This window comes from Cladophialophora bantiana (assembly GCF_000835475.1).
Source record: "Cladophialophora bantiana CBS 173.52 unplaced genomic scaffold supercont1.10, whole genome shotgun sequence".
In the NCBI taxonomy this organism is placed as follows: Eukaryota; Fungi; Ascomycota; class Eurotiomycetes; order Chaetothyriales; family Herpotrichiellaceae; genus Cladophialophora; species Cladophialophora bantiana.
The window spans coordinates 1142416-1158082 of NW_015971584.1; the positions used below are offsets into that span (position 1 = coordinate 1142416).

General features: G+C 52.3%; 5 protein-coding genes across 5 annotated transcripts; 1 reads left to right on the forward strand and 4 right to left on the reverse strand.

The window, feature by feature from the left end:
* Positions 1 to 3676: 3676 nt before the first annotated feature.
* Positions 3677 to 5662, reverse strand: Z519_07315 (uncharacterized protein; the record flags this gene model as incomplete). Its single annotated transcript, XM_016765050.1, has 1 exon — positions 3677 to 5662. The coding sequence occupies one exon, from the start codon at positions 5660 to 5662 to the stop codon at positions 3677 to 3679; it is 1986 nt and encodes a 661-aa protein (XP_016619000.1).
* Positions 5663 to 6342: 680 nt separating this feature from the next.
* On the forward strand, positions 6343 to 7168 carry Z519_07316 (uncharacterized protein; the record flags this gene model as incomplete). The annotated part of the gene is made up of 2 exons (XM_016765051.1): positions 6343 to 6796; positions 6921 to 7168. The coding sequence occupies 2 exons, from the start codon at positions 6343 to 6345 to the stop codon at positions 7166 to 7168; spliced, it is 702 nt and encodes a 233-aa protein (XP_016619001.1).
* A 764-nt stretch (positions 7169 to 7932) lies between these two features.
* Z519_07317 (uncharacterized protein) lies at positions 7933 to 9630 on the reverse strand (the record flags this gene model as incomplete). Its single annotated transcript, XM_016765052.1, has 1 exon — positions 7933 to 9630. The coding sequence occupies one exon, from the start codon at positions 9628 to 9630 to the stop codon at positions 7933 to 7935; it is 1698 nt and encodes a 565-aa protein (XP_016619002.1).
* A 1550-nt stretch (positions 9631 to 11180) lies between these two features.
* Positions 11181 to 12584, reverse strand: Z519_07318 (uncharacterized protein; the record flags this gene model as incomplete). Its single annotated transcript, XM_016765053.1, has 1 exon — positions 11181 to 12584. The coding sequence occupies one exon, from the start codon at positions 12582 to 12584 to the stop codon at positions 11181 to 11183; it is 1404 nt and encodes a 467-aa protein (XP_016619003.1).
* Positions 12585 to 13626: 1042 nt separating this feature from the next.
* On the reverse strand, positions 13627 to 14649 carry Z519_07319 (uncharacterized protein; the record flags this gene model as incomplete). Its single annotated transcript, XM_016765054.1, has 1 exon — positions 13627 to 14649. One exon carries the CDS (start codon positions 14647 to 14649, stop codon positions 13627 to 13629), a length of 1023 nt encoding a protein of 340 aa, XP_016619004.1.
* Positions 14650 to 15667: the final 1018 nt, after the last annotated feature.

Consider the following 15667-nt stretch of genomic DNA (forward strand, 5'->3'; position numbering starts at 1 on the left):
CTTAGATGAGATATGACGGCCAAGGCACAGTAGGCGACGGCCGAGAGGTAGTCAGCGTGCAGATTGTGGGTGCGGAATTGGGTGCTGATGGGAGCATCTAAGCTGTGCCGGCGAATACGGATACAGGAGAGAAGAAGCGATTATTGCTCGAGTCGGCCGCTGATGGATAGAGACATGAGAAGGAGAGGTAACAGGGTGAAAAGGATGGTGAGGAATGAGTGGCGATCGAGAGTACCTCGAAATGGAGATGGTAATCGAGGAGGGACGGAACGTTCAATCGAAGCAAGGGTGAGATTAGAGGTGGTCCTCTGGCCTGCAGTATGGGCCTGGAACCTCTCTCAGACGAGGCGGACCGAGTGACAAAGGCGTGAGGTGATGGGGAGGGTGTGTTTCAAGGGGAAGAGGCAACGTTTGCTCCAGCGAGCGGATTGGCCCAGAAGATGAATACGCAGTCTTCAATAGGGTGGTTTCGGCCGAGGTGAGAGAAAGGAGGACGTGATGCAGCTGCTTCAAAATGATAAAAAGTCGCGGTGGACGAGATGGTTGACAAGGTACGAGAAAGCGAGGTAGGCGTGAGGGATATAATCCTGTAGAAGAAGGTGAGAGTGGAGGTGGAGGTGAAGGTCAAGGGTGAAAGATGGGCGCAGTTGAAAGCTGTGCGCAGTTCCTTCACGAGACCAAGTCAAACCAAGGCCGAGTCCCAGGTCCGAGGAGAGAAAGAAAAGCAATAATAATTAATTCAAGGGCTGGTGATCACTGATCGGTTTGCAATGGGCGGGAGGCCACAGCTCTTGCACCTGCTGGAATCCGGTTTAGTTAAAGGAGCTACTCGCAGCCTACTTTGTTAGGTGCCTTGGTGGCCGGTTACGCCTACAAGTAGGTACCTAGCTCGCTCTGTAGTCTGTCCCGACCCAGGGCGCGGGAAGGCCGGATCACTGGACGAGACATGCATTCATTCCCATCAACCTTTTTCACCTCCGCCAAAGCGATGTGTTGGAACCAGTAACACATCCATCAGCCATCAGCCATCACCATCGTCTTCGTGTCCTCCTCTTCCCCGCAAACATTGAGACTCACCTTGTGTCCGTTCTGCCCATTACCTTCATACCACCTGCGACGGCCCTCGCGCCCTCGACGCCACCTGCAATGCGGCACGGACTTCTCCTCGACACCGAGGCAAACGCCATCCTGCATCTCACGAATCACCATTGCCGCCTGAGCCCCGGCTGGCGATGGCTGCGCACTTGGCCTGCTTTGGTGCGAGCTTGTGTCTGTCGCTTGTTCCCCGGTCTCTCCCCTCTAGTGCCCAGTGATGTTATTACCTAGTACCTTGACTGGATTCGTCTAGGATCACTTGACCCTGCAACAATTTGGATCTTGTTTCAAGTGGACGCGGGGTTTGCAACGCGGTGCACGTCGATCATCGATGCGATATCCTCGTACAAACGGAGCATTCAAAACGACATGCTGAGAGTTCGCGGGTAACAAGCAATGGCTGTTGCGCTCTTCCGGCAGCCAATGGTAAAGGTCAAGAGGGTGTAATCACCACAGCCCCTGCACATGTTGCGACACACCTCCCCAGCCACCGCGCCAGATCCGTCGAGCCCGTGTGTAATACGAGCCACTGGCACCACCTCCTCCTTGTCCCCAATGGAAATGCCCCGATGACTGGTCTAGACGCCGTTCTTTCTTGTGTCGCAACCTCAACCAGCGCTTGCACCTGTTCTGATCACATAGGTTCGAGTGTGAGGGTACGGAGTGCCCAGCTTCACCATATCCTCCCGCCTTCCGCGATTGAGCTCTCCCTCCAAGGCATTCGTCTCTTCTTCCCTTTCATTCAACCCATGGAGAAGCACGCAGATCAAGCATTCACGCAGAAGCTCGCAACAAATCGTAAGCCACTGGTGTTAAAGCTTCCCTACTCGGTTGGGCCAAGCCAAATCCATTGGTGGGGGAAGAGATGGATTGCACGAACGACTTCATGCTCGAGGGGGCTTTTGCGTACTTCATATGCCTAGTCAAGACGCGTCACCGAGGCCAAGATTTCGGAGATGCCAGGCGGAGAGGTATGTACCGTAACAGAAAGTCAGTCTTTGAACCCCTGTGAATATATACTGGTCAAGACTGGTCTGGTTCGCCGCTTACCGCCCGAGCTCGGATCACAAGATATACGTCGTTTCCCTCGACGCCGCCGGGAGACACAGGGCGCCGATATTGATTTATGTGTAAACGATCACGTAAAATTTGCTGGAAGGTCACGGCTGGGTCGATGGAGAGCCGCTTGCCTTTGGAGGTAGCCATGATCTTGCTTGCGTTAGAGTCCATTGAAAATGCGAACTACAGCCATCTTCCTGCGCTTGTACTGATGCGCGATGAATAGAACAACATTTGATTTGATGCCACCGGTACCAATCCCAGTTTTATCAGACGGCAGTGACGAACCCACCAACACCGGCTCCATTGTGCAAGGAAACGGGCAAGGAAATCCTGGAGAGGACCGAAAGGCCAATCAAGTAAACAACAGAAGAAGAGAATGAAGACGAGAGCAGACTGTTGTGAAAATATCTCACTTGTAAGAAGTCGTCAATCCAGTTGCCCCTTGATGGCCCCAATCCAAGTGCACCTCTTCCCTGAGATCCATCGATGGGGGTGTTGGATATATTCTGATATGCAATCGCTGGATCGAGAGCCTTGGACAGTGCTGCACCAAGGCTCCCTGCAATATCCCTTGGCGTAAATGGGATTCCCCTCTGAGCTCCCCATCTCGCCTTCGCACTCAGTGACATGCTTTTCGATGCTTCACCTGAGTATGACTGACCTCCTTCCAGTTTCCGTCAGCTATAATTGGATTGTAGCATACTGAAACGTTTCATAGAGTAAGGTGGAGACAGCGAGGGTGAAAGTAAAGGGAGGAACAGATCTTTCTGGGTCGTCCAGACCGAAACAGAGAAGCCTGTCACTATCTTGTGAAATAAGGAAGCAACATCGCATAGAACTGGAAGGAGAATGAGCGAAATAAAGGGAAGCAAGGAAAGTCTTAGCACAGCTTCGTAGCTTTCACTTAGCTGACATTCCCTTACCTGAGTCATCTGAATTGGGCTGCTTCTTCTGCATTGTTCGTCGTTACTGTTGGTTGAGTGCCGGTATTGAAGCAAGGATAGCGCAGACAAGCCTGGAAACATGGGCGGCGATGCCAGCTGAGAAAGATGCAATGAAAAGGAAACCCACAGATGCAAATGACGAGCCGGGCTGAGGACATTTGAATCCAGACATTGGTATACAATGCATAGCCGATTAAGCCAGTCATTTCTAATCGTCCTCACCAAGAGTATCGAGGCCACCGTCGACTGAGCTCAACCTGACGCAGTTCCGCGCATTGTCCCCCCAGTTCTGCACAAGAGTCCGTCACTGCAAAGCACATCACCATTCCGTGCCACCTTCACTCGTGGTTTCAAAATGCATATGCGTTCGAAATGCTGGATCGTCGCGAAGAAGGATCGTCACTCTGTCCCTTTCTCGTCCCACGATCGGATCCCCTGTGCCATTAAAGGGCATGGATGGGACATGAATCCTCTTCCATCTCCCTCGCAGCGTGGAAATTTTGCAAAAGCGACAGAATTGCTCCGGGTCACGAGCACATACTGCCATAATTCCTCCTCCTCAGGACCCTGTTCAATCAATCCTCATCCTCGTCTCCGCCCAACCCAGCATTCTTCCTCATCATAGCGACGTCATCCTCCAGATCCTGAATCTTTCTCGCCAATTTCTTCTTCAAGATCGCATTCGTTGTCTTCTTGAGCAACTCTCTCTGCTCCGCAATCTTGTTTTGCATATCCTCAATTCTCTCCAGAACTTGTCGTTTATTCTCATCGCCCTCCTTGTCAGCATCGTCGCGGTCTTCGTCCTCATCACCGGCATCTTCGTCTTCGTCCTCGTCTGAAGATGCTTCTGCAGGTTCTGCTGAGACAGGTGTCTGTGCAGCGGTCATCGAAGGGGACGCTGATGTGCTAGTTACTGCGAAAGACGAGTCACCACCCGCTTCAGGAGGATGTAAGGTGTTTCGAGCCTGAACGGTTGGCTCTGCGGAAGGTCCGGCATCCTCGTCAAAGAACATGCGTTCGAGCTCATCCAAATCCTCTTGCCCGACTTCCTCCTGCACAGGTGTTTCGGTGAGCATTGGCGTTTCTGCGATGGAACCGTGCACACCAGGCTGTAGATCGAAATAGTCCTCTGGCTCACCCTCCGCATCTTCGTCTTCTTCCAATTCCGTGCTGTAACCATGTTCGTCAAGGCGCGGGTCATGATCCAGAAGTTGATACTTTGAGCTCAAGGCCGCCTTGTCCGCTTCAAGGAGAGCATGGACCCTTCGTTCAACCGCTTCAATGTCATCCACACGTGCTCGTTTTGTTCTTGCAAATCGTCTCTTCCGTACCCATTTCATGGGGGCCGTAAGCCCATGAGCATATTGATAGGTTTTGGGATCAACATCTTCGGGGAGGGGATAATTCCTGGCTTCCTCCTCGTTATTGCAACGGCCAAGCACTAACAGCATCTGACAGATGTCTATACTCTTGATCCACCCTTTCTTGTCCCAGGATTTCATTCCTTCAATAATGCACGGGAGATCTACCAGCGTGGTAGCGTACTTGTGATCCTTGATCTGCAAAATGCCTCTCCTGCCTAGAGTATCGAGCATCCTTAGATTGACGTGAGCGCCTCTTGCTAGCACCTGGCCTGCTGTCCCATCCTCGATCACTTTCCGTAGATAATCGCAATCGTCTCCGGGTTGCATTCGTAGCACAAAGCCTTCATGTATGACCGGGTCGACTTCGCGACCGACAAGCGTCTCGCCCTTGTCGTTCTGGTATTCGCTCTCGAGTTCTGAGTCGTAGCCCACACCCAACGCTCGCTTGGGAATTTTACCTTTGATTTTGAATGCCAAGTGTGCTGTTCCTGTAGGCTTGGGCGCGGATGATGGAGTGGGCAGGGACGATTTTTTGAATGTCAGTTTTCGAAAGGCGGTAGGCTTGGGCGGAGCTGGTGCTGGTCGATTTCTCCCATCGTCTTCCTCGCCTGCCTGTGAGTCGCGTTTGCGTTTTTTTGAAGATGAACCTGGAGTCCCGGTGGCAGTATCCGTGTCCTTCTTCTTCTTCTTTGCCTTTGGGGCATCTTCAGGGCCCGCCCGGGGAGTGCTTGTGCCTGGAAGTTTGAGCTTGATGGATGGAGTCCTTACTGCACTCTGAGGTGCTGGGCTCTGCGCCGGTGCAGGTTGAACTCCTCCGGCTTGAGATGTTGCAGGTTTGCTGGGGAACTTGAGTTTTAGGGACGGGCGCTTTGCCTTGTCAGGGGGTGGAAGGGGGGCGTCAGACACCTCCATGGTGCTGGTGCTAGTGTCGTCGTCGTTCTCGTCAGTTACAGAGCTTCTGATGTAGGAAGGCGAAGGAGGGTCGTTCTCCTCGTTGGAATTGCAGGAGACAAGAGAGTCGTCGAAAATGTGCTGGACTTCAGGCTCTAGCCGGACGGTGACAGACTTGTGTCTGCCTTTGGCGTCGGATGCTCTGGGTTGGCACTTTCTGACGCCAGACGATGGATCAGGTTTGAGGATAGATTTGGCTTGCGGTTCTCGACGATGAGCTGGACTGTGCAACCGACTTCTGGGCATTGCCAGGGGCCTTTTGGGCGCCACCGCGGCTTTGCTTGGGTTGCTTGTGCCATGCTTTGGCGGTCGCACTAGCCTCCGTTGCCCGTCATTGGGTGCTGGCTCGCTAGGCGCCCGTGATGGCCTGAGTGTGGCGATCCGGGCATCGGCCGCTGCTGGGGCTGGTGATGGTGGTGCTGCCGCATGCTGAGGGCTGCCGTTATTGGCGACGCCCGGTGTCTCGGTGGGTGCGCCTGGGCCTGCTGGGCCTGTTGGTGGTGCCGCATCATTGGCGGCTGCCCCGGAACGTGGCACGTCATTTGATTCTAATATCAAATTCTCTTCCACACTTAGATTCGTCGTCTCTTTTTTCTTGATGAACGGACCGGTGTATTGAATCGCATTGCTGAGTGTGACCGGCCATTGAAGCAGCAACTCAGGCCTAAGCCCAAGTCGCACATAGGAGGCCGATGGTAACTCAGGGAGCCGATAGTGCTCTAGCTTTCTGCGCTTCACCCACTTGACCAGCGGGTTTGGAACTGGATTTGGATACGCACGAAGAGCTGGATCCACGACTGGCGCTGGATTGGCACTCCCTCGCGATGACCTAGCCATTCTGACTATTTTCGGTCGTGGAAACTGATTCAGCCTCCAAGAATTTCGTTCTATGTTTTGAGCAGAACGCGTCAAACCAGGCTGTCACAATGACTTCAGCCGACCTTCACACCGCGCTCTTACGCCCGGCGGTTCTTCAAATCCTTCGCGCTGCTGGCTTCAGCTCTGCGCGACCTGTTGTAATCGACACTGTCACCGATCTCGCAGCTCGCTATCTTCTCTTGTTGGCGTCTTCAACCGCTCAGAATGCCTTCAATATGCACAACACTTTCGTACCGACTGTTCAGGATGTGAGGCTTGCGCTGACCCAGGCCGGAGCGCTGGCGCCCCAGATGAGCACCGTGGAGGAGAGTTTGAAAGGCAATGTGGAGCTCGTGGAAGGGGTATCGGTCCCGTTCGAAGATTTACGAGGAGTCGAGGCGTTTGTGAACTGGGCGTACGGGCCAGTCAATAAGGAGATCAGGAGAATCGCAGGCTTCGGTGATGATGTGAATGTGGAGGAGATTGCGGCAGGATTGGACGAGCAGGAAGATTATCTATCTGGTAAGTTCAAATCTCAACCTCAGCCTGGGTGATGTTTGGGGTTTTTTTGCCAGTTTGTCTGCCAGATCCGGGAAGTTAAGTGGTAGTGACAGAAATGTGAACTGACTATGTTGGCTCCGAGCAGTATTGAAAAAGCGCCACAGCAAAACCGGCGAAGAAGTTCGCTACCAAGGTACTGTTCTCGGCAAGGATACAGAATTACAACCCGTGTCAATCGTCGGCGGCCCTGCGGCTTCTATTGCAGAATGGGCGCGTCAGTCCTCGGCCAACACGCGCACTTCTTCCAGCCTGCGGGCTGGGCAAGAAGAGAGTGCAACCCCAGCGACATCCGGCATTAGCAGTGCACCACTCACTCCTATTGAGTCTGAATGAAAGAGAACAACGCATTACCCCATTCCAAAACAAACCCTTTGGGTGCGGCAGAGCACCGGAATTTCCGGGCTGCGCTTTCAACCCTTGCTGGGACCGGGTGAGGCCAAAACTTCGATGCGCACTTCACTGTTCAGGTGGGAACGTTCTTGAATAGAGTCCAACCTCGAAGTATGCCACTGGGAACAATACTAGGCCCACGGTACGGCCTACACGCCCAATTTGGGGCTGACCTCACGACGACGTGCTGAAGCCGCGGCCCTTTGTGCCTGGGCAGGGAAAAATAGACGTTGGACACAACCCATTCGCGGTGGCAGGTTTCAGTGCTGCCGCCCAAACAGAATCTCGACACCCACAGTCCGCAGTTGCAATGGGACCAAGGAGCCGATGGCATTAGAGCCCCAGAACTTAGTGCAGAATCTCCATCCGAGCTCCTGATACCAGATACTTGAAGGCAGCAACCGAGAAAAGATGAAGACCAGACCAGTGCCGTTAATCAGCATTCTGCACCACTTGAGGGCGGACTTCAAATAGGTTCATATTCTGAACATCGGGATTAATTAGCTTCGCCAAAAAAAAAAAGGCTATCTGGTTTTGATATTACACTACGCTTCTCCACACCTGTCCTTCGAAAAGATTCCATACAATCTAAATGGCAGCCAACTGATAACAGTCCTCGCAGCGCTCTCTCCTCGACCAAGTGTGTGGCCACAACATTATTCCAGACCTCGTCCATATTCTTGATGTATATCTGACGCCGAACATAATCAGTTCCCCTCCATCCTCACCCAGCCAGCCATCCTCCTGGGAGGAATGACAACATGACGTCCCACTGGCGACGAGAGACTCATAGCCACATTGTTGCTAGGCTCAGACGCAGGTAGTGCCAGGCCAAAATGCGTTGAGAACGTCGTCAAAACACTTCCGTCGCCGAGCGTGGTCATTGCAAACCAGTCGCCTGTTGTGGGGGTTATGGAGCCATTTGTCGGTTGGCTGGCTGATGAAGGGGTGTCTGTAAGCACGCCCGGGAGCGAACTAAGGGCGGTAATTGTAGAATTATGCACTGTATTGTATGCTCCTGTCGAGGGAGTAGTTGAGGTCTCTACAGGCTGGTTACCATTGTTATCCTTGGTGATAGTTGCATTGGAAGAGTTGGGTGTGGTTGGTTGAGACATACTCTCTAAGCCCGTGCTTGACGTTAAGGTGATGTTCGCGGTGTTGGGATTATTACTATAGCTTGAAGCCGAGGGCATGGTCCAATTCCAGTCATGCCAAAGATATGAAGGCGTCAGGGAACATGGCGCGCTGCTTGTGGCATTGGTCCAGTACGGCAACGAGGTTATACTTGCAGATAGAATACCCGAGTTGCTGCTTAGAGCCGATGTTGTAGTGGCGTTACCTAGTCCTGTTGCCGTTGAATTGCCAGGTGATATCTCTGTGCTAGATGTCGTTGCATTGGTTATTGGCGAGGAGATCGACTCAACGGAAGACGCCCCGGATGAGCTACCAGCTGATGGTGTCGGGATTGAGGATGTAAATGGCTCGGAGGCAGGACCGGGGACTCCTTGCGATTCCGAACTACTTGTCGATGCTGAATTTGAAATGGCTGAGACGAGAGACGAATTGGAGGGAGATATCGTCGAAGCCAATGGTTGACTCGAAATAATGCTCGTCATATTACTCCCTACCACAATGGTAATGGTTATAGGGCCGGAATCAGATCGCCAAGGTGAACCACTCTCAGGATCTGTGCCACTCGGCGATGCTGTTCCTTGGCCAGAGTGGTTGAAAGAAATGTGAATACTCTTTCCGGGAACAGTGGCTGTCAGTGTAATTTCCTCGGGCGGTGGAGTCACTGGAGAAGGCGTAATTGGGGACGGAGTGGCCTTCATTGTGATAGTGATCACTGTGTCATCGCTTTCTAGCGAGGTGTCCGTCTCGGCTGGAGAGGTGTATCCTGAAGCTGGAGATGAGACGTTTGTCCATAATGGACCCCCCGTAGGCCTTCCTGTAGCCCATGCTGGCCTCGTGCCATGTTGCGGAACGCAACTTGAGCCCGAAAGATAGGAACAAGAAAGACCGTAGGGAGGGAGGGACCAGATTGTCGTAGTCGACTGAAGCGTTGTGAATGTTACTGGGAAGCTATTGGAGGAGCCTGGCACTGTTGTTCCATTTGTGGTAGAGATACTTGATTCAGAGGAAGGAGTCGGAAAATTGTTCTCGCCAGAAGCGATCGTCATATTACTGACCAAGGAAGTGGTTGGTGTAGGTGCGGTATTACTAGCAGAAGATGTCGTGCTACCGAACGACCAGCTTGTTGAAGAGCTTGCAGTCCCGCCGACGGTTGGACTTATTGTCTCATTTGATAGAGACGAGGTTGTAACAATGGTGTTCTGCTCTGGACTGATACTGAGGGTCTGAGAACTGTTGTCGCTGGCAGAAACTACACTTGGTCCCATTCCCATGCCAGAGGAAGAGCACTGAAGGCCGCCAAATTCGCTCCCGCAAGGCCGATGAGATGGATAGCTTGTAGGTTGAGGTTGTCCTGTTCCAGAGTGTTCAGTTCCCCAGGATGACGGCGCATTTGTGTCGTTCCCATAATACCAAGGGTGGGTTTCGTTGTCGCAACGACGGAGTCGGTTATGTATAACTTACTTGGCTGTTAGCGATAGGATTGTGGGAGTTCTGATGGTAAGGAAAACAAACCCAGATGATGTTCTGCAGATGTCAGCACAAGGCCAGCGAGGCTGATAAAAAGAGTGACTAGAACGCTCCTCATTGCGTACAATAACCGCGATAATCCAGACCTGAAGGTGCCTTCAGAAAAAGCACGAGGTGCTTTCAGAAGACCACTTTATATTGCATGCAGGATCAAGCTCCCGAAATCTTGTTCAACACGATGCGCAGAGGTCACTCTCTGCATTGGATCCCCATCATACGCACCTTTGTGGAGGCTCATATGATGAAAGACACGGGCCACAGTCATCCCTAATCTCGCCTGGAGTTCTTGTCCGCCAGTGGAGCGAATACATTTCCAAAATAAAAAATCCATTCTTTGTTTCTGTCATATTCAAGCTGGCGACGTGCTTCACACCCGAGCTGAACAAGGGAAATAGGACTCGCTTTCAAGCGGCACAACCGTAGCGGAAGCGGCTGCATTATACCGCCAGAAGCTTCTGGTTATGTCAATTGAAAATTCTCGAGGAACGCATTCGAGCGACGAATTCTGCCCGTGGCATCAGACTTCATTCCGGATCGACATCCAAGGGCCTTGATGTGAGCGTCGACGCACAGAGTTGAGTATCGAAATACATCACCTCTGGAGATACTTGTCTTTGATATCGGAGAAATGCATGTGGTTGCGGATAACTTGCAGCGGTTCCTGGCATCAGCAGGATGTCGTGCCCGTCTCCCTCAGGCTGATGTAGCACGACCTCATTATAGAGATGAAGAGAAACATCTTAGCAACGGCCGACCTTGGGCCTGTTAGCACTTTATGTCCCGAATTCTGACATATCGAGAGTTGTTTAAGACGCACCTGCGAAGGATTCTTAATGGCGTAGAACAGTACCACCCACGGCGGCGCGCTTTTGCTGCAGGCACGCGGCCCATGCGGCTATCCATCTTTGAGATTGACATATCATGAGTCCAACGGTACGACTTTCCTTGGTCTGGGATGTTTTGCCGCACACATGATAAATCGCGACGGAACGGCAGGTGATTAATTTCAGTATCGGCTTAGACATGGAGACAAGTTGGCGAAGAGCGCGTCATTGATGCCGCACCAAGGGGCTCACACAGAGAACGAGATGGCCTCCATGTTTTCAAGCCTGTCCAGAGCCAGCACTTCATCGCCGCTGTACTCAAAGCTCGCCTTCGCCACTGCCACGAGGCGTTCTGCAGATGTGCACAGACTCAGAGAGATAGTTAGCCGTCCTTCCCGCCATAGCCCGAGCGCCGTCTGTGGGTTGTGAGTGTTGACTGCCTGCTTGATGAAGTGTCCCTATCGACGAGCCTAGGAGATAGCCATCACATTTTCTTGCACAGAAGCCTGGGATGGAAGTATCAACAAAGCGTTAGGCTGCCAAAACATATCGCGCAGAGCACTCTCTGTTGTATCAGCGATGAGATCTGCCAGCGGCCTGTTCGAAGTGTGGTGACTGTCCGCCGTGGATTGTTTTGCACGCTCGTAACAGTGTAATGCAAAGGAGTAGCGCTTATTCTGAAGAAACCATTGCGCAAGCGCCATCGTCATGGGGGATTGATTCTGGACTTTGGGACGATCTGAAGGTTTATCCGTAAACTTGTTTGAGTAGACCCCAGCCATGACTTCAATCCTCAGCATTGCGTTGTTCGCTTGGGCCTCTAGCGCAGGATCTAGACGAGATCCTTGACCCAGATGACGGGATCCTTGCAGCCGCATAAGACACAGCTCGAGCTCTGCGAGTCTTGCAAGTGCCGAATTGGCTCCATACTGTTGCATCCATCGGTTTTGAATATCTGCAATCAACCTTTGACCTTCTTCGCTTCGACCTGTTCGCGAATAAAATTGGGATCGGCCCATCTGCTGGACTAATGTCTGGTACGCATCATTTCCAAAAGTTTTCGAAAGCGCATCGATGATGCATTTGAACACAAGCTCTGTGACATGAGTCTTCAAAGCGGCACTGAATTCGGACTTCAGCAGGATTGTGAGTGGGTGCTTGGTGCCCAAAATCGTGGATGCCAGGTCAGCTACGTGCGGCCTGATTTTTGCATGGAGATCCGAGGCATTGGCCATGTTGATCCCATAGGCAAGTTCAACAAGAGTGAACAACAGTTCTGGGTGAGGGTTCCGAAAGATCGGCGGAATGGCATCCAAGGTCTGCCTCAGAACTGCAAAGGCAGTGTCCATTTTCCCGAGCTCCAAGAGATCTGTGACCACGTAGAAAGCCTCCCTGAAGATTTCAACTTCGCCATTAAGGTCAAACACTGTCGGGTCACGCTGGACGAGTGAGGACCACGACGTAGTGTATTGGCCCATCATCCAATTGAAAGACTCGCTCAGAACGTGCTCAATCTTCAGATCATCACTGGGAGGCTTAACGGCCGTCGGTCCCCCTGCTCTCCATCGAAACATCAACGCGCTCTTGGGATCCCGCGTGTGCTTTTTCCGACGGGCTTGCAGCAGGTAAGGTCGGGTAAGAGGCGCGGCGTTTTGCGTTGGCGACAGCTCCTCCCCCGTCTCGTCTTCTCCAATCTGCTGTACCCTTCTTTGCGGTCGTATGGCCAGTGGTTGTCGGGCAGCCAAGTGATTCTGATAGCGAAAAACGTCGACCAATCGCTTTTGGCGTTGGATCCCCTCTGCGACATGGCGCCTGATGATATTTTGATTATGTCCGGAGGAGTCTTGGACATCGATAAAGACGAGGTTTGGCATGTTAGCATGACATCCAACGAGGTTATCGGGTGTCCTCCGCCTTCATCTCCTCGTGATAACGACTATCCAAATGATCCGGCTGGACCGGCGTTGCTTAGCAGCACATGTCAACGACAAACAACCCGCTGCGGCGCGTTGAGCGAGGAAACCACCATTTGGATTTCGGAGGAGGGATTCGTTAAGTTGCTCACTATCGCTTAAACCAGTTGACTGGATGAGACAACGGTGAACTAGCGATGGTAGTCCCGTGGTTGATGGAGGACCAGTGGAATGATGAGGAATTGGTTGCAAGATGATGGCAGGACTCGACATCTTGGCCCTCGTCTTGATCGCCGCCGAGAATGGGCTTGACTAGGATTTGCTAGCACGTAGCCCGAATACGAGGTCACGATATAGCCGCCGGAAAGCGGTGGTGGCATCTATCAAGCGCTTTATTCTGGGAAAATGGCACAAAGCAGAGCAACAGGTACAGAAAGACGAGCCTGTAGACATTGCATGAACGGCGAAGGAAGATGTTTGCGAGGAGAATTTCCTGCTGTCGTCGCCAATCTTTTCGTCGATCATTCCTGCGGGTTTGATCAGCCTGCAGCTCTAGTGTGGGTCAGTTTTGGTCAAGCCAGCGAGCTGAGAGGAGAAGTAGCATAAGGTGCAAAGAGAAGGGTGTTAAACGATGATCAACTAGCAAGTGGTCGGGATAGAGCGGCCTCCACGGAGTTCATGTAATTGAAAGACAGTGAGTAGGGAGAACAGTATCCTCTCACTTCGCACTGGAGAAACACGTTGTGTCAGACTGTGCCACGTTTGGTTATTCGGGTTGAAAACGCAAGACACGAAGACTTGGTATTGGAATGGCTTGTGAATGGATTGCAACTACATATTTTATGCATACAATGCCCAATGCCCAATGCCCATCTCCCCTGCCTGCGCGATATTTTCGATAAATCCGTATTCTCTTGTCCTCACAAAACTCCTCGGCGCCACCGGCTACCCTCGTGAACGTTCATTGAATCCCCGATTGAGCCTACCGTCTCACACCCGATACTCAAGTAAGCGGAATTGGCAATGGTCCCGCCAGTGTGGCCTTGGTTAGATCATCGACATTCGTCGCCGTGTTTTGGTTGGTCAACGCTGCGAATGCAATGCCAAACATTCCCGGCTGCACATCCGCGTGCAGTTCGTCACCATCCACCGTCACGGGAGTGTACGCGGGAACGTTGTTCTGGTTGACCCACGCCATATAGAGCTGACCTGAGTTCCAGCCTTGAGGTAGCATGGTGGGTTGGCCGACTTTGAAGATCAGTTTTCCGGGAGCATTGGGGGTTGCAAATGAGGGGCCGCCGTAGCCGACAATGCCCAGATCGGGGAAGACTGGCAGAGAGGTAATGGAATAGGGCAAGTTGGTGCATGAGCCTCCGACAATAAAGTCGAGAGCCAAGTTGTAGGCCCAAATGGCGCTGATTTTGGTCTCGAAGGTGGTAGGATTGGGGATCTCGTTCGCGGTGAGGCGGAAAAAGGCGTCATGTCGGGACTCCACGGGGATAATCGAGGCGACAGTAGCCTCGATACTCGGGTCAGTCGTAGAGAGACCATCTGAAAGAGAAATCAAAGCACCAATGCCGACGGTGGTGATGATATTGCCCAACGCCAGAAAGCTTTTCTCGTCCGTGGTGGGGAAATTGTATTCGCACGGAGCGACATCTTGGGCGCCGTTTGCTTGGAGCAAGCCCACAATGGAGGCGACATGGACTTCCTCTTGAGCAGCAATGCGCGAGACCACGGCCATATTGCTCACACCGTTCGTTTGTCCTCCGGTGCCCCATTGTGTATAGTTAATCAAACCCTCTTGAAAGAAAGCCGACTCCAGATTCTCCAGGAAGTTAGCCAACTGGAAATTGCCCAAGCCAGATTGAGAGACACGGGGAGAGCCAGGTTGGTTTGGCAGGCCACCACCTGCCAGCTGAGCGATATTAGAAGGCAAATTGGTGCCGGTCACAATTGGAACGGGTGTTGCAAGGACAGATCTGGCCAAGAAAGAAAGAGCGACAGGAAGGAAAAAGGACGACATGGCTGCGACTGTGCAGGAAAGAGAAGTTGCTTGAAACCCGCACGAAAGAATTAAGGCGCAGCGCAAAGGGCAAGAAACTGGGGGTTCAGAAGGGGAGGGCCATGTGTTATACTCGCGTGTAGACTCCATCGCGAGCTGGAGACTTGGGAGAGGCTGTTCGTGAGGCAATCTTGTGAGCCGTAAGCACTACCACAAACGGGCGGCATCGACCCCCAGTCGAGGATCATTCTCCGCCACATGCACTAATCACAAGATCGGAGACCGCGGGCTTGCTTCGTGCACCTGGGATACAGATGTGCATAAATGGCTGACATTGCTGGTCTTTTTGGTCAAGAGCCAATGCATGTTCTTGGGCCTTTCATCCCATCTCAACGCTCAGGCGTTGAACACGGACAACCCATCGGGTAGAAACCAAAAACGGGCATTCAGAATAGAGGGAAATTCAGGTACGATGCAGCGGTGGGGGGGGTTGGAAGGGGTTAATTCAGCTCGGGGGCTGCGAGCGGGTAAGCGATTGATGGAGAGGTCTTCTCGGAGACAAGCTTCGGTAAGCACTTGCAATGGAAAGCTTCAGCTCGAGAGCCAGAAAGTCAAGGGTTGAACTGTGTCAGCAACTCCATTTTTAGAGCAAACTGGCATCTGAAAGACAAAAAGGGGGCCGAAATCTAGTTGTGCGAGGAGAAAATCAGCAAGCGAGCAAGATCAAATCGGGGGCGTCCAAGGACGTTGAAGTTTGACAAAAGCTGTAAATCTGCCAAGCATGATGACTAATGTATAGAGATCCGCCGAATCAGGCCCTTGCGAAAAAGGGGATTTGGTCTGACATCAGAATCCCAGTCAAAGTCAATAAAATCCAACTCATTTCGAGGGGTTTGCACAGTCGTCAGACGGATGCATTACTTAATTCCATGACGCGCTCCATGTTCGTAGCTCATTGACGCGAGAAGAAATTCTGGACCTTGACTCGATGCTCCCATACATCAGCTCCGCCATCTCCATTCTGTCATAGCCCAGCACA